Source organism: Zootoca vivipara, chromosome 17, assembly GCF_963506605.1.
Source record: "Zootoca vivipara chromosome 17, rZooViv1.1, whole genome shotgun sequence".
Classification (NCBI taxonomy): domain Eukaryota; kingdom Metazoa; phylum Chordata; class Lepidosauria; order Squamata; family Lacertidae; genus Zootoca; species Zootoca vivipara.
Window position 1 is genome coordinate 11,306,225 of NC_083292.1, and position 27,157 is coordinate 11,333,381.

The window sequence follows — 27,157 nt, forward strand, 5'->3', positions numbered from 1 at the left end:
ACAAAGGTAAGTGTAGCATAGTGCCTAACAGATGGTACAGTGAATCAGGATTATTATTATTTTGGAAGGATAGCACCTCTGCCATAGGGTTATACTTCTTGACTCCCAGAAAAAAAACATCACAGGAAGGAAGCCAGCCTAATCTCATCCATCATCCAGAAAAGGAGCATCTGTAGGGAGCTTGCTTCCCCCTCTCTGCTAGAATGAACACTCAGCTCCATTTGCCAGTTGCCGTGCGACCGCAGAGCTGAAAGGAAGCCCACACTGGCCTCATCCATTAGCCAAGGAGCTGAGGGCTCCTGGGTTATACGGGCTTTGAGTTTTTTTTGTGCATGTATTGGTGCAATCTGCCGTAAACCACATTTATAATTACTTGATCTAAAGGCAAGATAAAAATTATTTTAAAAGAATCAAATGACGACAGACCACATCCTCACAATCACCAATACAGGGATAACAAGTGGTCCTGCAACAAAATGTTGTTGTGTGGAGAGCTTGAGATCAGGGTGCCAGCCAGCCAGCCTTCCATGCCCTCTTACAAGTTACTGTGTTCCATTCCTTCTTCCCTCAGTTTTCCATTACCTCCACCCAGGGCCGGATTTAGGTTTGATGAGGCCCTAAGCTACTGAAGGTAATGGGGCCCTTTATATGTCCAGCTGTCCTTTGTCAACAACAAATTGTCGCTTTTTTGTGTGCTGAATATATGATATATGGTAATTTATGGACCTAATAGTTATCTAAAGCCATTTGCACCTGTTGCCATGCAACCAGTCCATGCAGAATGTAGGCACCCTATATATAGAAATGAGCAAACCAGTGATATTTTAGGGAGCAGGCTAGCAGGCAGGGGCCCATTACTTACATCATAGGAGCCTACACAACACAAAACTCTGTTGCTTTATGTAGGTTTTATTTGATTTGTTTTTTTTATATTGTATTTTGGAAATCTACATCCAGGTGTTTTTTTTTATTTTTGGGGGGCCCCCAAGAGAGTGGGGCCCTAAGCTATAGATTGTTTAGCTTATACAGTGGTACCTCCGGTTACGAACGGGATCCGTTCTGGAGGCCCGAAAATTCTGTAACCGGAGGACCACTTCTGCGCACGTGCGTGGCACCGCAGAGCACTTCTGTGCACGCACAAGCGGCAAACCCACTTCTGGGTTTGCCGCAGCCATAACCCGAAGATTCCATAACCGGGAGGTTACGCAACACGCGGTACCACCGTACATAAATCCGGCACCGCCTCCACCCCATAACTATCAGCCAGTATTCTGTGGCCAATGAGCACGCAGAGTCCTCATTAGGTTATTTAGGGATTTCCCCCAACCTGAGGTTTTCTTTCTGCTCGAAAATATTATTTTTTAATTGCAATCCTGCAACCTGCAAATACCATGTGCATGGAAGGTGGTTTTTATTTTTATTTTTTTTACTACAGAAAGATCTACTTTAGAAGAAGAACCGAGTTTGCTATCAGGCTATAGACCTACCCTACTTTAAAGGGTTACAAGAAGAGAGTTCTCCACATTAAGGCATGCACATGCATCATATATGGCTTCACCTGAAAAATCATGGGAACTGTAGTTTACCCCTCAAAGAGCTGGTGTTCCCCAGCACCCTTAACAAACAACTGTTCCCAGGATTTAAAGCCACCTGCTTTAAATCTTTGGTGTGCACACAGGCCTCTATGTGAAGTGCTTTGACACTCTACAGCTAGAATACTACCTTATGAGCACAAATGCTAAGAACTTTGCAAAGAAAGCGTTGCATATTAGACAATTGTATATATTTTGTCAGAACTGTGGTTTTATTTCCAGTAGGCAATATGATTTTGGGTGGGGGAATCACTTACATTTGTGTTTGCAGTGACCTTTCCTCCAACCCAATTAGGTAAGTTCAGAAAGAAACTTAATTAAGGCTACAATCTGGTCTGTGCACACCAACTTAGAAGCAAGGACATCCAAGTTTACAGACAGAAGGTCAGTCCGCAAAAATCAAAATAAAAAATCCTTGTTGCTCACTGCATGACTTGTTTGGAAAAATGTGATCCCATGAATGGAAAAATTGCACAAGACTGGGCTTTCCCTTCAAGTGAGCAATCTGTTTTACTGGAATAATATGGAGATGGAGGATAGATTTTCTGCGCACACTTACTGAAATTAAGAGGACTAAAAAACGTTTGTGCGTAACTTTTGGCTAGATCACGCTCTGTGTCTTTAGCTTGTCACCCTTTGTTCTCCATCTCCTATGTTCATTCTGCTGCTCTCTGCGTTTTGTACATCCACAGACAAGCCTGTTCTCTCCCAACTACCCCCCCGCTCCACCGGCCCAATTTGATTTCCAGGGAGTCTATATTGGCAGCCTGTCAAGCCAAATGTTCACTCCGCTATCGACACAGCCGGGGGCAAGGGGGTTTGCCGGTGCCAGCCAGGCCTTGTTTAACAAACGTTACTGTTTTATAACATGACATGCTTGGCGATAGCGAAAAGGGAAAGCATTAGGGAGAAAACTTAATCTAGTGATTAAAACGCAATACTTGGCATTGCTGGCTGCAAACCCTGGCGGCGTGCCTCTCCCCTCAAGGCTGGGTGGGACCTGTATCTGGCGAGAAGTTGTTTCATTAACTAAACGTCCCAGGATGCAAATGACGGCAGACCTCATAAGAAAAGTGAACCGGGCCAAGCATGACCGCAGCTAAATACGTGCTGCTCCCAGGATGACTTTTCAAGAAGTACGATCCCAGGCACAAAATGATACAGACAAATACGCAAGAATCATAGAATCGTAAAGTCGGAAGGGACCCACAAGGGTGATCTAGTCCAAACCTCTGCAAAGCAGGAATCTCAGCTAGAGCATCCATTACAGTTGGCCATCCAACGTCTGCTTAAAAACTCTCAATGAAGAAGAGTCTACCACCTTCCAAGGGAGTCCGTTCCACTGTCAAACAGCTCTTACTGTCAGAAAGTTCTTCTTGAGGTTTAGTCAGAATCTAATTTCTTCTGACTTGAATCCATGGGTCTTAGCCTCCACAGCAGGAGAAACCAATTGTTATTCCCCTGTTGAGCCATTTTAGGTTGGAGGGGTGTTGAGGAGAGCTTTTATGGTGGTAGGACTACACGAGGTATTCCATTCCATTCCATCCATCCATCCATCTATTCATTATAAAAGCAATCATATACAGCAGGGGTGGCCAACTTCCAAGAGACTGCGATCTACTCACAGAGTTAAAAACTGGCAGTGATCTACCCCCTTTTTTGGGATTCAGGTCAAAGTTATTGAGCTTTTTTTTAGGGAGGAAAGCCCCGTTTTTTAGGGGTGCAGGGCTTCTTGGGGGGGAGCCGGTGATCTACCAGTGATCTACCACTGACATCCAGTGATCTACTGGTACATCACGATCTACCTGTTGGACATGCCTGATATACAGTACCACCCACCCATGTAGAATATAAAAATGGTGCACAACAAAACATGCAATGCAATAAAGACATACACACAGTACTGTAAAACAGGGACAGAGAAGATATTGGCCCTCCAGATGCTGCTGAACTTCAGCTCCTATTTATTCCTGGTCATTGGCCGTGCTTGCTGGGGCTGATGGGAGTTGTATTTCTGCAACAAGTGTGCAGAAGACGGTGGCCGTGTTGATAAAAGGTCTGGAAACCCAAGCCTTATGAGGAACAGTTTGGTGTGTTTAGCTTGGAAAATAGAACACTGAGAGGTGATACGATAGCCATCTTCAAAGATCTGAAGGGTTGCCACATAGAAGATGGAGCAAGCGTGTTTTCTGTTGCTCCAGAGTATATGACCCGAGCTAATGAATTCAAACTACAAGAAAGGAAATTCCAATGAAAAACATTGGGAAGAACTTTCTGATAGCAAGAGCTGTTTGGTAGTGAAATGGGCTACCTCAGGAGGTGGGGGAGTCTTCTTCATTTGAGGTTTTTAAACAGAATTTGGATGGCCATCTAAAGGGAATTCTTTAGCTATGACTCCCACGTTGCAGGATGTTTGAACTGAATGACCCTTGGGGTGCTTTCCAACTTTGTAATTATGTGATTCTAACACATGCACCCCCAACCTTCAGCCCTCCAGATGTTTTGGACTACAATTCCCATCATCCTTGACCACCCTAGCTAGGGATCATGGGAATTGTAGGCCAAAACATCTGGAGGGCCGCAGGTTGGGGGGGGGTGCCTGTTCTAATTTATGGAGGGACAAAAGTTGTCCAGACCTGCTATGCATCAATACAAGGCAGCAAGAGGGATCAACAAATCTGTCATTTTCATAGCTGCCAAGTCTCCCGTATTCCCCGGGAAACCCCCGTTTTTTCAACCGTTTCCTGCTGGCAGCCCGGATTTTTAAAAACCCCGTAAATCCCCTGGATTCTTACCGGCCTGGGGAGGCTCCTTCTGCGCATGTCTGGAGTCTCCGGAAATGCGCATAAGCGTTTTCTGGCGCTGCGGCCATTTTGGAAATGGGCAGAGCATGCGTAGAAGTGACTTTCGGTGCTGCTCTGCCCAGTTCCAAAATGGCCACAGCGCGACTTCCGGTGCCGATCCCGGATTTTTCAATCTGGGAGTTGGCACCTATGCGTTTTTTTAAAATTCTTTCAGATTCTTAGTTTCCCACTTATTTGCATCAGTTTGCATCGTTGCTGTTTTTCAAGCCCTAATGAAAATTTATCAGCAATTTAGAGTGTATATTCTCCAAGTTATATGTTTTTGCAAGCGATTTCCCATAATATAATGCATTTCTGTACATTGTTTTCACAAAATATATGCATTTTATACACACTTCCCCAGTAGATCTGTAGAAACACAGATGCACTGAACACCATCAGAATGGATGCCCCCATTTGCCCACACCAAGTTCTCTAGCCATGTGTCCTACTTTATATGGTTGCCAAGAGACTTATCATATTTTTCCATGTATAAGACTAGGGTTTTTTTAACCAAAAAAATAGGTTTAAAATTGGGGCTCGTCTTATACACAGGTAGTGCTGAGGGATGTTTTCTTAATTTGGAGTCCCCAAAAATAGGTGGCGTCTTATACACGGAAAAATACGGTATACGGTATACTTTGAGTCTGGAAGGATAAATAAGCACTGTCCATTGCACAATGGTCCGACCGAGTACCTTATGGCCCTGGCTACATTTAAACATACTTCACATAGACGTCAGTTTTTTGTTAACACCTATCTGGACATTTGGAGGGCTTATATTAAGATGCAAGTTTCATTTTTCCTGGAGACAGTGTGGTGTAGTGGTTAGAGTGTTGGTCTGAGACGCGGGTGGCGCCGTAGTCTAAACCACTGAGCTTCTTGGGCTTACCGATTGGAAGGTCGGCAGTTCGAATCCCTGCTACGGGGTGAGCATGCCAGTGCAAGTAGATAAATAGGTACCACTGTGGCAGGAAGGTAAACGGTGTTTCCATGCGCTCTGGTTTCTGTCACAGTGTTCCGTTGCGCCTGACACGGTTATTCCTGCTGGACACATGATTCGAAAGCTGTCTGTGGACAAACACCGTCTCCCTCGCGCTGAAAGCGAGATGAGCGTTGCAACCCCATAGTCGCCTTGGACTAGACTTAACCGTCCAGGGGTCCATTACCTATACCTTTACCTGAGACCTGGGAGACAGGGGCTTTAGTCTCCACTCACCCATAAAGCTCACTAGGTGACCTTGGGCCAGTCAACATTTCTCAGACTAACCTACCTCACAGGGTTAGTGTAAGGATAAAACAGGTAGAGGAAGAACCTCAAACTCCTTGGAGAAAAAAATGGGATATCAGTGCAATAAATAAGTATTTTGTGTTACTCAATTCCTCCCCCCTTCTTTTCCTTTATTAAATTTGCAAATTCTAAAAATGGGAACAATTATAGTGGATTATTTCTAAATTTTTACTGATGCAAGAAAGTGTCCTCGCTTGTCCTCCTGTTTGATGGCACATTTCCTCTTTGTTCACAATGTGTAAGCAGCAAACCCCAAAAGGACTGCATGGATGCTGGGAAATGTGCCTTATTCCAGACCATTCTGTTCCACTAACTGCTCTATGCCCAATACTGAACTTGGCCTTGAGCTATGGAAAAACGAGCTGTCTGTTTCCTGCTCTGAACTCTGAAACATCTGCAATTTTTCGTGTTATGTCAGCCACTGCTTTCTGTGGTCCCCTGTTTAAAATTAGAGGATGTTGGATTGCCTTGCTGCAGAAAGGGAGAGGGAGAGAGAGAGGCAGATATAAAAAGTATAGGGTGGTAAGAGGGAAATGTAAACAATAATTAAAAATAAAAGAACTACTCCCATCATTTCTCTTCCCCCCCCCCGCCTTCTCCACAACCCCCTCTGCAGCTCAAAGGCTTTGCATCACATAAATATCTACTTAGGAGCCTGCAAAATCTATACTGCGATCTCCAGAACAGCTTCTCAAGCACAATGCCGCTGAAGTGAGTGGACATACTCCACAGTTAAAAGCTGTTGAGTACTGCTCTCGTGTATCATAAGCGCTCCTGATGAAATCAGAGGCTTCTCAAATGTGGTCCTAGGAAGCTTTCTCCAAGCCAAGGAAGGGCCGGATTTAGGTTTGATGAGGCCCTAAGCTACTGAAGGTAATGGGGCCCTTTATAGGTCCAGCTGACCTTTGTCAACAACAAATTGTCACTGCTTTTTGTGCTGAATATATGCTATATGGCAATTTATGCACCTAATAGCTATCTATTTTGCACATAACAAAATATGTATCTTATCAAAGCAATTGTTACAACCAGTCCATGTAGAATGTAGGCACCCTATATATAAAGGTAAAGGTAAAGGGGCCCCTGACCATCAGGTCCAGTCGTGTCCGACTCTGGGGTTGCGGCGCTCATCTTGCTCTATAGGCCGAGGGAGCCAGCGTTTGTCCGCAGACAGCTTCCGGGTCATGTGGCCAGCATGACAAAGCTGCTTCTGGTGAACCAGAGCAGTGCAGTGAAACACCGTTTACCTTCCCGCTGGGGCGGTCCCTATTTATCTACTTGCACTTTGATGTGCTTTCAAACTGCTAGGTGGGCAGGAGCTGGGACCGAGCAACGGGAGCTCACCCCGTTGCAGGGATTCGAACCGCCGACCTTCTGATCAGCAAGCCCTAGACTCTGTGGTTTAACCCACAGCGCCACCTGGGTCCCTATATATAGAAATGAGCAAACCAGTGATATTTTAGGGAGCAGGCTAGCAGGCGGGGCCCATTACTTACACCATAGGAGCTTATACAACACAAAACACTGTTGCTGTATGTAGGTTTCATTTTATTTGTTTTTTTTCTTATATTTTGGAAATTTACATCCAGGTTTTTTTTTTCCTTTAATTTTTTGGGTGGCCCCCAAGAGAGTGGGGCCCTAAGCTATAGCTTGTTTAGCTTATACATAAATCTGGCACTGGCTGTACCACCCAAATGTAGCCAGCCTGAGAATTGCAGGGCTGGCCCAAGCCATTTTGCTGCCTTAGAAAAAGGGCAATATGGGTGGCCCCTCTCCACATCATTCTGTGTATGTAGAAGCTGGCTGGAGACTGGCAGCTTCAAGAACTGACAACAGGACAGTGTTGTCCATCTCTGCTGAGGAGAACAGGCTGCCATAGGAGGCACCTGGCAGGCTGGGTGGGCTCACACCAGCTCTGCCCACAAGCATCTCGGCACTGACTCCCACTCTCCTGGCACCTGCCACTTGAGGTGGTGCCTCAAGCTGCCCAATGGTAGGGTCAGTTCTGCAGGGATAAAACAGTAGAGCTAGATGCAATGGGGGGGGGCGGACCTTCACCCTATGGCAGAATCCAAGGAACCTAAACATTCTGGTTAATACTTGTAATCCCTCCTGCGAGCCACTGGCAGTTTGGAGCCAGCCTGGAGGAAGAAGACATGTAAATACCCCGCAAGCAAATCAGGGTTAGTGTGGAATGAAAGCTCATTCTACACGCTAAACAAATCAGAATGAATGCTCAATAAAGGACCGGCCGCAGGGATGTAGCCAGGATCAAAATTAGGGGGGGGCAAGGGGCAAGGGGCGGGGCCACAGTGGGGCAAGGAAAGCCATGGTCGTTCAGGGGCGAGGGGGCGCCAGGATCAGCCTGAAATCGGGCTGCTCCGACCCCCTCCGCGATCGCCGGGGGCGGGTGGAGGGAAAGCTGGCTTTCCCTCCACCCACACCACAGCCAGCAAGGGAGAAGGGAGACGTCCCTTCTAGCCGGCTGGCTGTGGGGCGGGTGGAGGGAAAGCCCCAGAGCCGCGTAAAGCTTTCCCTCCACCCGCCCCACAGCCAGCCGGCTAGAAGGGACGTCTCACTTCTCCCTGGCTGGCTGTGGGGCGGGCGGAGGGAAAGCCAGCCAAACGCTTTGCGCGGCTCTGGGGCTTTCCCTCCACCCGCCCCACAGCCACTAGCAGCCCTGCTTCTAGTGGGGGGCAACTGCCCCCCCCTGCCTACGCCCATGGGACTGGGCATGGTGTATCTACCACTTGCACTTTGTGCAGGCAGATCAGGATGAATGCTCAATAAACAGGTCATCTGGAAGTTTGCCCATGACAAGCACCCACTCACCCACCCACCCACCCACCCCCGCTCTTGTTCCTAATTCAGGAAAAAGGCAGCTTCAGAAGTTTACGCAATGAGGTCCAGTGTTCCGTTTTCCTTTAGCCTATCTTCTTCTTCCTCTCCCTTCAACCCCCACCCTGCATTTTCAAAACGTTTGAACATGTGGTGTGATTTTTGGCTGCCATCCTAAGCAGCGAGAACAATGAGACTTCCAAGTAAACAGCAATTAGGATTGGGCTCTTTTATTCAATTCCGGAAACACCTGGAGTGCTTCATTGTGTAGCAAAGTGCCTGAAAAGCTAAATGGCACTGTGTGTTGTAGCTACCGGGCTAAGTTCAAGGTGCTGATGACTGGTGTGCAAAGTGCTATGGGACCAGGACACCTGAAATATTGCCCCACTCTTTTATATAACCCTTGATCACTGTTTACAGGTAGGTAGCCGTGTTGGTCTGAGTCGAAACAAAATAAAAAAATAAAAAAAACCAGTAGGAGAACACTTCAATCTCCCAGGACATTCTATACAAGATCTCAAAGCAGCTGTTTAATTACAGAAAAATTTCAGAAACAGACTGGAAAGAGAAGTTGCTGAATTGCAACTCATTAGCAAGCTTAAAACCATGGAGCCACCTGGAATGAACAGAGACATAGGATTCTTATCTCATTATACATGATCAAGCTTTCCTTAGCACCTCAGCCCTTGCTCCCCCCCCCCCCGCAAGACCAATTGCAGTCATTAACAGTCGTTAACAGTCATCAACAGGTTTACCACTCCTATCAGCCCATCACCCATTCCCATCACCCCCACCCTCTGAATATACATAAGGGTCTGGTGGATTCTGGAAGTGTGCATGCACACGAAAGCTCATACCAAAATAAAAACTTAGTTGGTCTTTAAGGTGCTACTGAAGGAATTTTTTTACCTTGATCACTGTGTTCTGCAAGCGAGGACCTCCTGCAGATACCATCTTATCAGAAAAGGAATCAGGCCTTTAGAGTTGTGGCAACCGGTACCGGTGGAATTCCTTCCCCTGAAAAGCAGGTGCCATCTCTCCTACCTTTTTAGCATCCATTGGCGGTCCACAGACTGAGGTTGAATCCCAACAAGACAGAAGCATTGTCTCTGGGGGGGACAAAGGGAGGGCAGGTGTGGGGGACTCCCTGGTCCTGAATGGGGTAACTGTGCCCATAAAGGACACACATGCTTTCACTAGTTGTGAACAGGGGCAAAGGACTACGTTGGGCCTGGAAAACCCCACCTCCAGTCCACTGGAAATCCTATTGGACCTTCTACTGGTTTGAAATTATTTCACCAGCCTACATGAATTTCAGCGGAGACCCTTAACGCTTTTTCTGCTCTCGCCCCTGCCCCCCCATGAAAGTATCATCCAATCACGTGCTGAGGAAATCCTATCCTGCTTGCACCGGGACCCACAACCCCCTAAGGCTGCTCCCAAACTGCTTGAGGTAATTAAGAACACAGTGGTACCTCGAGTTACAAACAACTCAGGTTACAAAAGCTTCAGGTTACAAACTCCGCTAACCTGGAAGAGTTACCTTGAGTTGAGAACTTTGCCCCAGGATGAGAACAGAAATCGTGTGCCGGCGGCGCAGCGGCAGCAAGAGGCCCCATTAGAGAAAGCAGGGGTAGGCAACCTAAGGCCCAGGGCCGGATGCGGCCCAATCGCCTTCTCAATCCGGTCCACGGACGGTCCAAGAATCAGGGTGTTTTTACATGAGTGGAATGTGTGCTTTAATTTAAAATGCATCTCTGGGTTATTTGTGGGGCATAGGAATTGGTTCATCCCCCCCCCCCAATATATAGTCCGGCCCACCACATGGTCTGAAAAAGGTTGCTGACCCCCGAGCAAAAGCATGCCTCTAGTTAAGAACCGTTTCAGGTTAAGAACGGACCTCTGGAACAAATGAAGTTTGTAACTATAGAGGTACCACTGTACTAGACTGCTGCAATGCACCACATTTTGAAGAGATGTGTTATTTTAAGGGCATGTATGCTGCAGTTATGCTACTAAACTGCTGTGGCAGCTGTGACCTTAATGTGACAGCAAAATGCCAAGAAATGCCTTCAAATTTAGCAACATTTTGCAACCCTGCAACCCTGCGGCAATCGCTGCAACGGCCCAATTTGTTGAGCAGAAGTACTTTGGTTGAAGCCGATTTAGAGATCTTATGAGTCGGGGGGGGAGCGGGGGGGGGACCTGCAACAAAACATTGCAATGTGAAGTTTTCCCGTTCACTGTTCCGAGTCGGCCAGCCAACCCCCTCTCGATGATACTCCCTTGCATCCTGCCTCTCCCCACATCAAAACAGTCGGTCAAGATTCCATGGCCACTGAGCCATGAATTCAGATTTTTATTCATTGGGAAGAGAGCACCATCCATTCAGTGACTGCTTTTCCAGGAGTTCCACATGCTGTCATATTGCATTCACACTGCATCATGGTTTGGCTAGCCTGAAATTTGTATACACACTTCATTGCTGTCACAGATGTGTATGCCACTGTAGTGTAAAACAAACAAGCAAGCAAGCAACACCAAAAGTCCTGATAGGGCCAAATTTGGCGAAATTACAGGAGATGGCCTGGTAGAAAATAAAATAACATGTGAGAATGCAGAGAGTTTGGTGAGAAAGGGTTAAAACCTTTATCCATAATGCTCCTGATGTAGCTTGACAGCAAAAAAAAGCTTTCCCGGTTGGAGGATGAACATGACTATTTTATTTTATTTTTTGTCTTTCTATTGTACAGTAGTTTCATTCAAATGAATCCCAAAGTGGTGTTTGGGACTACAGTTCCCATCATCCCTAGCTAACAGGACCAGTGGCCAAGGATGATGGGAATTGTAGTCCACAAACAGCTGGAGGGCCGTAGTTTGCCTATGCCTGGCATAAATCATTTAAAACAATTAACAAATCAATCAAACAATTACAATCTATAAAACACCATTAACAAAACAGCAACTTTAAAAAAATGAGCTAAAAATCACAATTACAGCAAAAACATGCCAGGTTTTGGTATAGCTGCCAGCATGTGCAGTATCCAGACTTGCAAAACTGCAACATTTGGTCTAACTATCGCTTTGCCCGATTCTAAAGGCAAGTAAGCAAGATTCCTGTCTTCCTTCCAAAAGCACCAGTTGGAGACACTTCCTACTGCAGGAGGCCTAACAGTTGATGCGGCAGTGGTGGATAGTTACATATTTATATGCTAACCCCATTTACCTGCCAGAATGCTAAATTAATTCCATGCCCCTGTTAAATCCCTGACAGTTATACAGACAGACAACTTGGTCTCTGGCCAATTCTAAGCATGCAGTTATCAAGGCAGACTGGCCCTTAAAAGCTTAGGTCTTCTCCTTGGCACGCTTGAAGGAGTTGTCCACAGTCTGACTCGGCTTTTCAGCTGTTAGCACAGGACTGACTCAGCATTTCTGATCGGGCAGCAGCGGGAGTCAGTGAAACAGAGGAAGGCAGAGGCAGCTTTGTTAGCTGTTGCACCATTTAACACCCCATCAGCAGAATCCTACGAAATCACCACTGCTGGTGGCTTTCAAATATTGCATAAGAAACAGAGGTGTTGTTATATGAGGAAGGCTCTGCTTCTTATACACTCACGCCCTTTAAGCAGAGGCTGCATTTGCACACCAAGGTAAGCCAAGGCTACTGTCATGGTGCATGGGTGATGTGCCAGCTCATGATGCGAAATTACTCCTGCTTTTGTTCATTCTGCAGTCCGAGGAGGAGATACGACCCAGGAGACTGCAATTAAGCTTGGCTTCTTGTGGTGTCTGAAACTGGAGTTGTGGTTTCTTCCTTCCTAATAAGGCCAGGACTCATAAGCCCCTAACAAACCATGGCTTAAAACAGGGATGGGGAGTCTGTGGCCCTCCAGTGTGGTGTAGTGGTTAAGAGCGGTAGACTCGTAATCTGGGGAACCAGGTTCGCGTCTCCACTCCTCCACATGCAGCTGCTGGGTGACCTTGGGCTAGTCACACTTCTTTGAAATCTCTCAGCCCCACTCACCTCACAGAGTGTTTGTTGTGGAGGAGGAAGGGAAAGGAGAATGTTAGCCGCTTTGAGATTCCTTTGGGTAGTGATAAAGCGGGATATCAAATCCAAACTCTTCTTCTTCCCATCATCCCATCCAGCAAGGTCAAAGGACCAGGATGATGGGAATTGTTGTAGTCCAACAATATCTGGAGGGCAACAGAAGGAATGAAAAAGTTTGCCAAAATCTGTTTAAATTCTCTGTGAAAACTCTAGGCATAATCATACCCTGTTTCTCATATTTTAAGACATACCCATAAAATAAGCCATAGCAGGATTTTTAAGCATTCAAGGAATATAAGCCATACCCCGAAAATAAGACATAGTGATAGGCGCAGCAGCAATGCCGGCCGCGGCAGGAGGAGGAGGAAAAAAATAAGACATCCCTTGAAAATAAGCCATAGTGTGTTTTTTTGAGGAAAAAATAAATATAAGACATGTCTTATAATATGAGAAACACGGTACTATCTAAAACTAAAACCCCAAAGTAAAAACTATTCATGATTGCTAATGATGTGCATCTCGGCAAAATTGTCTTTCCATTTCCATGTTTACACTTATTCAGGAATTTTCTTGTGTCCAAGGCATACATACTTGCCTGCGGGGCAGTATCATTAGTTAGCCATACTTTAATCATATTAAAATAAATTTGTTAAATCATCCTTGTGGATCCATTCAGGAATGTAAGATTCTCCAGTGGAGTGGTGGTGAGAAAGAATAGCAGGACCTTGTCAGTTATAGCCCAGGTTTAATGAACATTCTTTCTCTGATGAGGCCTGCCTACCCATGCTGGAGATTGAGATGGCAAAAGCATACCTGCCAAGTCTACCGCTGAAAAATGCGGGATCAGCAGCGGCGCGGCACCGGAAGTTGCATAGAAGCAACTTCCAGGGCCACTCTTCCCATGTGTGGGCACCGGAAATCGGGCAGAGTGGCACCGGAAGTCGCTTCTATGCATGCCCGGCTTCTACGCATGCCCGGCGGCCACTATGCGGCCACCAAGATGGCCGCCACCATGCAGGCACCACCAAGATGGCCGCCGGGCATGCGTAGAAGCAACTTCTGGTGCTGCTCTGCCCGATTTCTGGTGCCCACACATGGGAAGCGCGGCGCCCAAAATGGAGGCTCCCTGGCAGGTAGGAAATCCGGGGGATTTCCGGGATTTTTCTCCATTCAGGAGAACAGCAGGAAACGGATTAAAATCCGGGGGTTTCCTGCGAAAAACGGGATACTTGGCAGCTAAGGGCAAAAGTCCCAAGGTTGTAGAGAGGAGGGCACTGTATCATTTCAAATTCCAGGTGGCGGAATCAACTTTTTTTACAGTGGAACTTTTCAGAGCTGCACTGATTTTTTGTTTGTTTGTTTGTTTCTTGGAACTCCTGGACAATGCCAGGTAAAAGTCTGCAAGAGTGTGTGTGTGTGCATGGGAGTGTGTATTGCGTATATGTATAGCCAAAGGCCCAGTTTGCAGTGATAAATTTTGTTGATGGACCTTCTGGGGTCAAACAATGTGCAAGTGCCTGTTGTCCAGTGGCTCCTACTTTGCTCCACCCATGTTGTGAACAGAAGCAACAAACCAATAGTCCTTGGCTTCTTGTTATGCCTGTACCAGAATCACAGTGCGTTTCTCCCTAGCAAACCATGATCAGCAAACCATGGTTTCACAAGCACGGTTTGTTCAGGAGGGAAAAGCCGTGATCCTAGGCTGGGACATTGCAGCGAGCCAAGGATTCATGGATTGTTGCCAATGGAGGAGCAAAGCAGGTATGACTAAGCAGCAGTTAGTCTTTGTTTTAAATCAGAGATGTGGTCCTTCCGTTAATTTTATATCTTCCCTCCAAAGCCTCTCCCATGATTCCTAGAATCATAGAATCATAGAGTTGGAAGAGACCACGAGGGCCATCCAGTCCAACCCCCTGCCAAGCAGGAAACACAATCAAAGCATTCTTGACATATGCCTGTCAAGCCTCTGCTTAAAGACCTCCAAAGAAGGAGACTTCACCACACTCAGCAGCAAATTCCACTGTCGAACAGCTCTTACTCTCAGGAAGTTCTTCCTAATGTTTAGGTGGAATCTTCTTTCTTGAAGTTTGAATCCATTGCTCCGTGTCTGCTTCTCTGGAGCAGCAGAAAACAATCTTTCTCCCTCCTCCATATGACATCCTTTCATATATTTGAACATGGCTATCATATCACCCCTTAACCTTCTCTTCTCCAGGCGAAACATACCCAGCTCCCTAAGCTGTTCCTCATAAGGCATCGTTTCCAGGCCTTTGACCATTTTGGTTGCCCTCTTCTGGACACGTTCCAGCTTGTCAGTATCCTTCTTGAACTGTGGTGCCCAGAACTGGACACAGTACTCCAGGTGAGGTCTGACCAGAGCAGAATACAGTGGTACTTTTACTTCCCTTGATCTAGACGCTATACTCCTATTGATGCAGCCCAGCATTGCATTGGCTTTTTTAGCTGCTGCATCACACTGCTGACTCATGTCAAGTTTGTGGTCTACCAAAACTCCTAGAACCTTTTCACATGTACTGCTCTCAAGCCAGGTGTTACCCATCCTGTATTTGTGCCTTTCATTTTTTTGCCCAAGTGTAGTACCTTACATTTCTCCTTGTTAAAATTCATCTTGTTTGCTTTGGCCCAGTTGTCTAATCTGTTAAGGTCATTTTGAAGTGTGATCCTGTCCTCTAGGCCAGGGGTTCCCAACAAAATTTTCTCGAGGACCCCTCATCGAGCCGCTATTGTGACAAGGACCCCCATTAATTCCTAATCCTAAAATTAAAAAGTGAGAGCCAAATTAAGAGTCTTTTTATATTTTATATTTATACGTTTTTTACAGTTCTTCCTCTTTATCTGTAGGCCTTTGTCGTTTTAACGAACCACTTTTTAACCAACGGTCCATTTTTAACTATGCGAACTGTAGCTTCTATGAAAAACGCTTTGTTTACAAACACTACTGTTTTGCAAAGAGGCAGCGCGCGCCAGGGAGGAGGGAGGGGAATGGGGAAGACAGGGTACCTGCGCAGTAGCGCACAAATGAAGCCGACGCGCGCAAAGCATCTTGGGGAGGTGAGCGTTAGTAGAATGCACGCGCTGCCTCTTTGCAAAACAGTAGTGTTTGTAAAGCGCCACCTAACGGCATACAGCAGAACTACTGCCTCTATCTAATTCTAGTTTTGCGCTAGACTCTGCTCATGCAGGAAGCGGCCAAAACAAAAAATCTGTTATCATACGAAATATATTTAATATTTTTTTATTCTAATAGCATCTTGCGGACTCCTCTGGCATAGCTCGTGGACCCCTGGGGGTCCCCGGACCACCTGTTGGGAACCACTGCTCTAGGCTATTAGCCACCGCTCCTTTTGGATGTTGCAGCCAAAGTCCCTGGCCCACTGCACCATTACGGATTTGACTTCTTCCTCCTTGAGCTCCCAGTCAAGGAGCAGCCTATACATTTTAGAGAGTGGTTTATATTTAATTTGAATCAAATCTTTTTCGAGTCTTGAAGGTTCTGTGGAAAAACCGATTTTTAAAAATCTTTTTGGGCGGTCTCATTCAATTGGAAATTGAATTTCGGATTTCAGATTTCTTCATTTTTTGGGAGTTTTAGCCTATCGTCTTTTTCGTCCAGAAGTTCTTTGTTCTTTTTCTTTTCTGTTGATTACTTATGTTACAGTTTTAGAAACCAATAAAGCATATAAAAGGGGGGGGGGGGAGAAAAGGAACCTGTGGTCCTTCAGTTGCTGCTGGACTTCAATTCCCATCACTCCCACTGCCAGCTGGGGCTGATGGGAGTTGGAATCCGAAAGTATCTGGAGGGCCATGAGTTTCTCTCTCTGCTTTAAATGAAAGCTCAGGCTCTTGAGAATCCACAACAGCTTCCCAATTCAGCATTTGCTCCTAAGATGCAAACTCTGTGACATAACTGCATGCACACAGATTACTGAACATGCTGCCAGTTTGGAAACCAGCTCTTCAGAACATCGGGGACGATGCCAAATGGTTGAAACACGAGAGGATTTCAGAAAACCGCTCGACAAAGGGATCTCAAGGGACGGCAATCATGACTCCTAATTTCTCACCCTTCCTCCCAGACAAAAAGGAACTGCTTTGAAGATGGACTTCATTCTTCACCCAAGCTACTAGGACTTGGAATGCTATCGCAACAGCTGCTGCTCTCTAAGAGCCAACTCATGGCGCCATGGATCCCACTGAGATCCTCGGGAGCAGAAGACTATTTATGCTAGCCTCTTAATTGAGCGCTCCTCTGCCAGCCAAGACATTCCGTGCTCCGCCACGCAAATAATGTAAGCTAATTTGCAGCTAAGCGCTGCCGTTGGAAACATACTTTATAAATATCTTCCTCAGCTAAGCAAGGGGAGCCTGGCAGAAGGCAAGTGTTGAAAACGGTGTGAGGAATGCACAATGGGCAACGAATACAAGCACCCTCTTTCATCGGAGAACGGGAGGTTGACTCTGGCCTATGACTTGACTGCATGCCTTGGAGAACCTGCCCAATAGGTATTCTCATCCCCGATAGAAGACACAGCAGGGTGTACTGAATGCAGCAGTGGGTTAGAAGAACAAGAATAGCCCAACTTACGTATTTAGATCAGGAGACTCTAAATCTCAGGGTCATGGGTTCGAGCCCCACATTAGGTGAAAGATTCCTGCATTGCAGGGGGTTGGACTAGATTGACCCTTGTAGTCCCTTCCAACTCTACAATTCTATGATCTAAGCGAGGGGTGCCTCACTCTACTTATATGGACCTGGCACTGTTACATGTGCCACATAATATGTGTTCCATGTTTGTAAGAAACTGATCTTTTAATGTAGAAAGCACTTCCTGTCTACTGACCTCTGGCAGGCGACTTCGCTGTATATATTCTTTTCGGGCCTTCTAAAAAAGTCGCCAGACACGTAGAATGTTGATGTGTTTTAATCTGCTTTCCAGCTTCTTGTTGATTTTTATTTTTTAATGTTAAAAATTCTTTTTAACTGATTTTTAAATTTATTGTTTTATTCTTTTCGTAAACCACTTTGAGTCTTTATTACAAGCAGTATATACATCTAGGTGAATAATTACGGTAAATAAATTTTCCCCCCAATTTCCCCCACTTCTGCACAGTTTGTAATTAAAAATAAATAAAAAACTGCACAAAACTTTGTACAACTTTTTGCGTGCGTTTCTCTTAATGTATGCAATTTTGCCTATTATACAGAATTTTTGCAAGCCAGGTCTCTTAATATAATGCATTTTAATATGTTAATTTTTCCAACATCCACATTTTTCTGTACATGCTTTTCCTACTAAATGCATTTTTGAACACTTTTTGAAAAAAGTTTTTGGGAACTTCATCACAAGATTTGGAGAAGTCTGATTTTCCCATTTTATAAAATCCATCTTCCAGTATCAACTTTGCGTTTTCTCCCTCCATCATGAGCCAAAATATGTGTTCTACAAGTTCAACTGAACTCAATACTTCTGAGTAAACAAGAATGGGATTGTGCTGCACACATCACGACACAGCACACCTCTCAAAATCAAGAAGTTTCTATTAAGGATTTTCTGTTTTTCATCAAATTGAAGAAACACAGCAAACAAGAATACTGTATAAGGACAGCCTAGAACAGGGGCCAGCAACCTTCTTCAGCCGTGCTCTGGTCCACCGTCCCTCAGGCCATGTGGTGGGCCAGATTATTGGGGAGGGGGGAAATGAACGAATTCCTACGCCCCACAAATAACCCAGAGATGCATTTTAAATAAAAGGACACATACTATTCATGTAAAAACACGCTGATTCCCGGACCATCCGTGGGCTGGAATGAGAAGGTGATTGGGCTGTATCCAGGCCTTAGGTTGCCTACCCCTGGCCTAGAATGTTGATGGACTAGACCAGCCAAATGTGATCAGAGTAACATTCAATGAAAGAAGATGGACTCTAACAACACATTCTTTTTAGGGCTACCACCCAATTAAAGCTACAATCCTTGAAACATTGACTATGGACTAGGTCCCAGTTAACACAACTTCTGAGCAAATAAGCACAGGACGGCACTGTTTAGTCACATTGCTTTTAATCAATATATTCACATGCAAATAGGCAAAGCCACATGTCACATCAAGCAGCCATCTTAAGACGAGACATTTCTTTCTTTGTGTCAAAAGCCTTGATAATTTTGGGAAGGCATGGCAAAACAAAATATTGCATAAAATAAACGCAAGCAAAGAAAACATGAAAGTAATGTCACATCTCAGGCAGTGTTACCTTTACCCATTCCTCCCCACATTCCTTTCAAGTTTGGTACCACCCTCCTTCAAATCAGCAGGATCCAAATCAAGCCCGCTAAGAAGACAGTGGTCTTCCCTGCTGCCAAGATTGCTGGAGAAAGGTGTTGTCCCAGTGGGGAGCTGCAGACAACTGAAGTCTTATGTAAGCTGGCTCCACATCCCCAGAGAAGCTGGCTGGACTGCAAAATGACCCGCACCTGATTTTAGTCTGCAAGGTTGGGGAGACAGGGGTACTGCAGGGACTCTGAGGATGGTAGAAAGGTTGTACCATCTAGGTGGGAGAAGTCTGGATACTGTCCTGGTGGTTTTTCACTGAGGAAATGAAAGCATCCCCAGAAACCTCTGCCACCACGCAGCTGCAAGGTCAAAGGGCCAGGGCTCACAACCATTTCTGCGCTGTATGGGATGGCATTTGAATTTGTCTTGCAAATTTCAGCTAGTCCAAAACAACAACTGAGGGAATGTATCTTGCACTTATTTCTTTTCTTTTCCTGACAATGCTAGAGGAAACCAGAGGAGTCAGGAAAGAGTGCCATGTGGAGAAAGCCTTGCCGGTTGGCGGTTCTAGGGCAAGGGGGAGTTAGATGTGCTGGTGGGGTGGGGTGGAGAGGGGAGGGGGTGTTTGCAACAGACAGCAGAGGTGACTGAAACCATGCCCAAGGAACAGGAGTAGTCCAAGGGGGGAACTGAACTAAGAAGAAGGGCCCAGATTTTTAGCAGCTGTTACACCTCTAATGGTTGTTGCATTCGTGAGTGTCAAAAGTAGACCCCCTCAAAGGATGGTGTGTATACATTAACAGGGAGGTATACTCTTCCATTCTGCAAGCTGGCCAAGGGAACCCTTCTTCAAAATATTGGGGGGGGGGGTTAGGGTCTTTAAGAGAATAGGAAAATCTTCCTGGTTTTTTGTCCCCCACTCCCCCCAAAAGTTGCAAAAACATAACCTGCGGAAATGAATCGGCTGCATAGTTTGAGAGTGGGGCTGAATGGGGAGAGCTCTGGCCCTTCACCCTGCTCTCTCCAGTGCTTTCTGACCCCCTCTTTTTTCAAAAAAGAAAAGAAAAGAAAGAAATGGGGGAAAGAATATCTTACAAAACCTCCCTAGGATGCAACAGGCTGGATGGAGAGGAGGCTGCCGAACTTGAAGTGCTGGATCACAGGGAACTTCTCCAGGCATTCGGCTTTGTACATGCGAACGAGGCCTTGGTTGACCTTCGCCCATGAAGGGACTGCGCTAATGTTCCACAGCTGGTTGGAGTGCTCAGCAAATGGGCCTGTCTTCATTTCTGTAGTGAATAGGATGCACTGGAGAAACATGAATTCCTTGTGGTTTTCATTCACCACCTTCTCGTCCACAAGATGTTGAGGCTCCAGGTTTGGGTGATCTATCAGTTGTGAGCTGCCCCATATGAAGGGCAGGAACTGGAAGTCATCCAAGCCCCAGACCCCTCGGCTGCCGGCCGGTTCCATTCTGTAGGTCTTCTGCAGCTTCCGCATGACTTCCAAATATCTGCTGAAGACTTTGAAGACAATAGCAAGCTGGTCATCCACTCGGAGAACTCCAATTTTGCAAAGGCAGCAGAGGAAGGCGACAAACGCTGCTTCGTGACCTGTCCCGTAGTCAATACGAGTAGAGTTGCCCACAGACTCCTTCAGGTACACAGCCACCTCGGAGACGGCTTCTGACAGCTCCCTCGGGACCACCGTGGCCACTAGGTTCTCAGCCCCCTGGTCCAGTTTGGTGTACCACCTCCGGAAGGCCTTGTTCCCAAAGCGAGATGGCTGCTCCTCCGGTGGGGTTTCATCAATCCATCTGTCAAGCGTGTCTAGGAGATCAACCAGCTTCTCAATGGGCTCAGAGACTTTGTAACTGCAGGTCAGCTTCTTGCCCTTGACGCTTTCATTCAACTTGAGAATGAAGCCCATGTAATCTGCATAAGCCTGTGAGTGTTTCCACTTCTGCATGTCGGGAAGCATGGTGATTTCCTTCTTGGGGATCATGAAACTTGGGCAGGGAGCAGGCTGTGGTGCGTCCTTGGCAGATTCTAGATGCCACTTGCTTTCTGCCATCTTCTCTGAGCTTTCACCGCTGTCTTTCACCGCCTTGTATCTCGTAGTTCTTAAAACAACTTTATTAAGGATCAAACTTTATTAAGGACCTGCAGGTTAAACCAACAGTGCAGTCACCAGCATATTTCTCATATTTTTAGGAATTTCCCTCAAGAGAAAACAAGTAACTTTATTTTAAAAAAAATATTTTTTAAATAGTTGATGCATGTAAGTTGTCTCAGATCAGGAGTCTACACCAAATGAAAGGCCACAATTTGTTTGTTTTTTTGGTCTAAGAGACCTCTAGGTTCCTTGTTTAAGTCCAGCTAAGTCAAGGAACTGAGTCCAAATTAGAATGTAAAATAAATGCAACTCCCCTGGCATTATTAGACCCTTGTTAAATAAATAATTTGACATACCCCTTATATTTCACAGAGTTACTGTAAGTTGTGTCTGATGACACAATCACCATAGGACAGGGTGTGTGGAAGGCAATTAGTTAATTAATCCCCCTCCCGCAACATTATTACTGTGAGTATCGTTTATTTCGAATAATTCCTAATTCTGGTCCTCTTGACTGCATTCCTAATAATTTCATGTTCGTTGTCACCAATTTTATCTCGTCACTCATGACTACAAGGTTTGTTCTTCATTTCCTGGTCCCTAAACTTCCAGTTATTAACAGCTTTCTCCCAAAAAATGAAAATACTGTCTTGCTTCCTCACCAGCAGCCAACAGGGCCATCTGAGCAGAATAAAAATTCTGCCGTTACAGCTTCCTTGGAGTTCCTTTTATTAGTAAGTAGTCTCATCCCAGGCTGTGTCTGCCCAGAAATGTAGCAAAAGCAAAACTTAATGCCTCATATTTGGGGTTTGCTAAAATACTAAGAGGGACCCAGGTGGCGCTGTGGTTAAACCACTGAGCCTAGGGCTTGCTGATCAGAAGGTCAGCGGTTCGAATCCCTGTGACGGGGTGAGCTCCCGTTGCTTGGTCCCAGCTCCTGCCAACCTAGCAGTTCGAAAGCACGTCAAAATGCAAGTAGATAAATAGGAACCGCTACAGCGGGAAGGTAAACAGCGTTTCCATGTGCTGCTCTGGTTCGCCAGAAGCGGCTTTGTCATGCTGGCCACATGACCTGGAAGCTGTACGCCGGCTCCCTCGGCCAATAATGCGAGATGAGCGCGCAACCCCAGTCGGTCACGACTGGACCTAATGGTCAGGGGCCCCTTTACCTTTTACCTTTAAAATATTAAAGCCAGATCTATACCAGCCAGCCCCACACACCAGTTTACATCTAGTGCAAAAATTGCAATGGTAAGGTGTACTGGCTCACTTCTGTCCTATCGCCTACTGATTCAAAATAATATACTGTACCGTGAATATATTTTCAAGGTCCTAAAAGCTCAATTCAAAGCATAAATAGCAAACGTACCACCTATTAAATCAGATGAACAACCTGTTAATCAAACATGATTTGCTTATCTCATTTCCCACAGCTTTGTGTGTTTTTTAACTCCAGTGACATGAAAGGAAATAATGGGTAGTCTGCTTCCATCCCACTGCAAGTGTGGAAGACATCTTCCGGGAAGATGTTTTCCTTTTACAGTGGTACCTTGGCTCCCAAACTTAATCCGTTCTGGAACTCTGTTTCAAAACCAAAGCATTCTAAAACCAAGGCGTGCTTTCCCATACAAAGTGGTGCAAAATGGATTAATCCGTTCCATACTTTTAAAAACAACCTCTAAAACAGCAATTTAACATGAATTTTACTCTCTAACGAAACCATTGATCCCTAAAATGAAAGCAATAATCAATGTACCGTACTATGAAATAAATAAGATAGTATTGTAGATGATAAAAATTAAAATTACTTCCTCCCCCCAGGTGCATTGATGATAGTCATTGTTTGGAGGGGGGGGGGCTTTTATCAATTTCTGCAGCCACACAGTCAATCAATCAGTAGCTGAACTGGGTTCCACACAGTCACAGAAACAAGTCACAAAAACAAATCCACAAGCCACCGTCACAAGTCAGTCCCATAAAATGAAGAACAAGTCACAGTCAAAAAACCGAAAAAGCCACACAAACAAAAATGCAAAAAAAAACCCCAGCAAAAGCTCCAAATATCACCTCTGTGTTGCGTGGGTGCTCAGGACTCAACAGCCCACAGAATCCACAGGAAGCCTCCGATTAGAACACACTCAACAGGAAGAGGAACATGTTCCGCTTCCAAGGCAAAGTTCACAAACCGGAACACCTACTTCCGGGTTTGCAGCGTTCTATTTCCAAGTTGTTCATAAACTAAGCTGTTCTAAAACCAAGGTACTGTACCACTGTACAATCTCCCAATCATCTTAAGCGCCCTCCCTCTTTTATTTTTCCAGCTCTGCGAGCAGATCTGACTGTAAATGCTGACAGTACCAGCAGGAGCCTTGTTGACATTAGCAATCATGAGGGCTTTGCTTCCAGATAGAACTATTACATGAAAAATAGAATGCCCATCCTGCTTCCTGTAGCTTTAAAGGAGAGGGGTACACCTGCCTCCTCTGATGTAAGGTCACTTGTGCCAAATTTTGTATGATCTTAACAGGAGTGTCATTGGACTTGAAGTCTTTGACAGCTTTCTTAATAGTTCCGACCTTTTTTTGGATAGCGGGAAAAGCAGGTGTTGATTATGCCCGGAAGAAGAGAGGGCAGCCAATTTGGAGATAAATCCCTTCATGTCTCCCTCACCCACCTCTTGAATCCCATGCAAAAGCAGGTTGGTCCCCCACATCTCCTCCTCCAGTGCTATTTTTCTAGAAGAAGACGACGTGCTAGAACTCACCATGAACACCTCCCTTGTTCTCTTTCATAATGCCAATGGTGCCAACCTGAGAGGTGCCGGAACTGAGTTCCAGCAAGTTCTGGGCAAAAAAAACCAAAAAACCCTGTCCTCCGCCTGCATTTCTAAAAGTTACCATTTCACTTTCTTTACTGAGTAATTCTGGGCTATGGTAAGATCTAAAACCAAAGAGGCAGTTGCTCAAACACTATCATTATAAATCTCCAAATCACAAAGCTTACTTTCCAAAAACTCTGTCCAACTTTCCATTAGCTCCGGTTTAAATTATTTGCGCTCCAGAGCCTGTTCATTTCAAATGCTGAACCCCCTTTCTGGGTGCTTTTTGTCACTCTCTGTAGATCCGGCCCCATTCTGGAAGCGTCCAGACGTCTTTAAGAGTGTCTGGTTGTTTCCTTTTCCTAACGGTTTAAAGTTTGTAATAAGAGCTATTTCTTTGATGTGTCCATGATACCACCCCTCACCTTTCTCATCTGTAAAAAAGGGAATCGCATTCAAAGTTACTAAAAGCTGGGGCCATTTATGAATGAATGAATCTTTATTCGCGTCAGCCATCGGCCATAGCAATAAAACAACAAAGAATAGAAATAAAAAGTCAATTATATAAAATACATTTTAGGGTTTTGAATCAGTAGTCAAATAGTGGATCTTATTCTGATTGCCCCAGCTAAAAACTTTGCAACCTTTGTTGTCACCTGCTCATCTTGATCTGCCAAGAAAAAGGACACTGCGGCAGTGGCTGGGCGACCCAGAATGGACAATCTTTTGAGAGTAAAAGCAAGTGAAACTCGGAAAATTAGAATATCGTCAAAAAGTGCATTTATTCCAGAAACGCAACTTAAAAGGTGACACCAATATATGAGATAGAGGCATGACATGCAAAGCAAGATATGTCAAGCCTTTATTTGTTGTAATTGTAATTATTTGTCGTTAGGCGGGTCAATTATAAATGGAATGTAATTAATAAAATGTAATTGTGATGTTTATTTTTGTATTATTGTAACTATTTGCTTTAATACTGTGGAATTTCCAAAAAGAAAGCATTTGTAAAAATTAAAAGAAAAATAAATAATAACATGTTTCATTACTGAAATAAGTGCACTTTTCGACGGTATTCTAATTTTCCGAGTTTCACCTGTACTTTAGAATTGCTAGGTTATGCAGATAGGGTGCCAGAGAGTTGAAATGGGAAGGTGGAAAACAGTCATACCACGGGCAAAATTTCCTAATTGTGGCCAAGTTGTTCTGACGCTGGATATCATTTAGGTGCTGACAAATTAGACTGTTTTCTTTACTAAAACCCAAAGTGAGTAGCTGTTGTGGTGATAAACCACAAGAGTGAAGTTTTTGATAGACAATTTTAGTTCAGGCGCTCTTGTGACAATCTTGCAGCACTAGGGATATTAGACTGGGGGGGAATTAAGTTTAGGTGAAGCCAATAGTTAAGTGTCCTACGACTGGGGCCATCCATTTTGAGATGCGCTGCTCACCCCTCTGTTCCAACCAATTTCCATTTTCAATGCAAGTCTCCACTGGCAACATTTGCTGCACCCAGACTAAGCCAAACAAGCCAAGAACAGTCCTAGTGTTGCGGTAAAGAAGCAGCTGATGTTATAAATACTTGGTGGGCCTGCCTCAAAATACAAACATTTCTGAAGAAAAATGCCTATGCAATTAAGCTAATGGCAAATTACATCATCTCCTTTAACTCTCTAAGTATACTTTTAGGCTGTCAAGACAGTTTTGTAAGAAAGGGAACACTAAAAGGAATCGCTTAACTGTAGCAAAACAATGTAATCACCACTAAATTGCAAATTCCAACGACCTCCTACTGCTAAAGGATGGTTATATAACCCCTGGAAAAATCACTGAAACAGGGTCAGCCTGAGACATTTTGCTGCCCGAGATATAAAAAAAACCCAAGATGGCGCCTTCGCTTCACCATTCGACGCATCATCGACTCAGTTTTGCATCAACACCGAAGATGGGACAGTATCATCCACCACACCTGAGGGCAATAGACCAAGGCACTGTAGATTTAAAGAAGTTTCATACTACTTTAAACAGCCATGCCTTCCCGCAAGGAACCCTGGGAAGTGTAGTTGGAAAGGGTTCTGAGAGTTGTTAGGAGACCACTAATCCCCTCACAGAACTACACTTCCAAGAGTTCCCTAGGAAGAGGCACTCTGGGAATTGTAGAGGGGAATGAAAATGCCATCAGGTGAGACACTTCTTGTTGAACTCTGGCATCATCATCATCATCATCATCATCATCATCAATTTATTAACTGCCTTCTAAGCAACTGTCTCAGGGTGATGTACACTAAAGATAATTAAAAGCAGTTAAAAGCAGCAAATACATTTAAAAGTAAACAAAATAGAAAATTAAAATGAAACCACAGACAACTGAAACAAGAGAACTGCCATTTTAATTTCCCACTGACATAGCATCTCTCGAGAGCGTTGCGAGTAATTTTGCTATAAACCCTCTCTACTCCTAAGGCAATCCATCTTCCATTGGTTGGTTGGCCAGCATTCTTTAGAAAACGCTGAACTTCTGAGTCATTAAATGCCTAGAAAGACCAAACGGCTTTGAAAGCATCAATGCAAAATAAATATATTAAACGTCAGAGAGGAAGATTTAATGAATGTAACTCCCAGTGTACTTGGACAGTGATCATATGCATAGGATGATTCCGGTGAGATTTCTATGTCTGCTGGGCATGTTTTCCACCTAATTTGGCACTGACCTTAGGCTGTTCCATATCATCCTATTATGGGGCATGAGGGAGTCAGACGGCATGATTCACAAACACTTCCAAGATGACACAGTTTGGGCCTTAAGCCATCAATGGTTACATCTGTGATTAAAAATCCCAAGAATTTGGAAGTAAATCCATACCTAATGCAAGGGCCTTCTCCCTTATGCACCTGCCTGGGGGTGCTCTCTTAATGGTGCCACACTTGCTAGAGACTCAGTGCGCAGCAACATGAGAGACAGGCATTCCAACTGTGGAACCCTCTCGCACCCTCCTCAGATATGAATGGAGCAACAAGTCTTTCTGAGTACCAGCTAAAGACCTACTTATTCGCCCAGCTTTTGGGTTTGAATTTGTGTTACTGCAACTGATAGCTATTTAACAGTGCATATGTGCTCTCACCTGGTTTTACTGCTTTATTGTTTATTGATTGTTTTGATTGTATTGTGTTTTCTCGATATTACACTCTGTAATATTTGGAAACTCCCACTCCAAAGAATTTTGTGCATGTGTTTGGCGTCACGCAGGTGGCCTCAAAGAATCTGGGTACCTGAGTGAAATTCACCGGCCCAGTACTGTCTCTGTGTTGTTGC

At 44.9% G+C, this 27,157-nt stretch overlaps 1 protein-coding gene across 4 annotated transcripts in view; it reads right to left on the reverse strand.

The window, feature by feature from the left end:
• The window catches only part of ZDHHC8 (zinc finger DHHC-type palmitoyltransferase 8), a 135,319-nt gene that overhangs the window by 61,371 nt on the left and 46,791 nt on the right, over positions 1-27,157 (reverse strand). Inside the window, exon 2 of one of the 4 annotated variants that reach the window (XM_035099129.2) lies at positions 18,684-21,073. The exons of the other annotated variants lie outside the window; for them this stretch is intronic. Coding sequence (XP_034955020.2) covers positions 20,016-20,984 — 969 coding nt within the window. The 5' untranslated portion in view covers positions 20,985-21,073 and the 3' untranslated portion in view covers positions 18,684-20,015. Of the gene's footprint in view, positions 1-18,683; positions 21,074-27,157 lie in introns of those variants that run through there. 4 annotated transcript variants of the gene reach the window in all.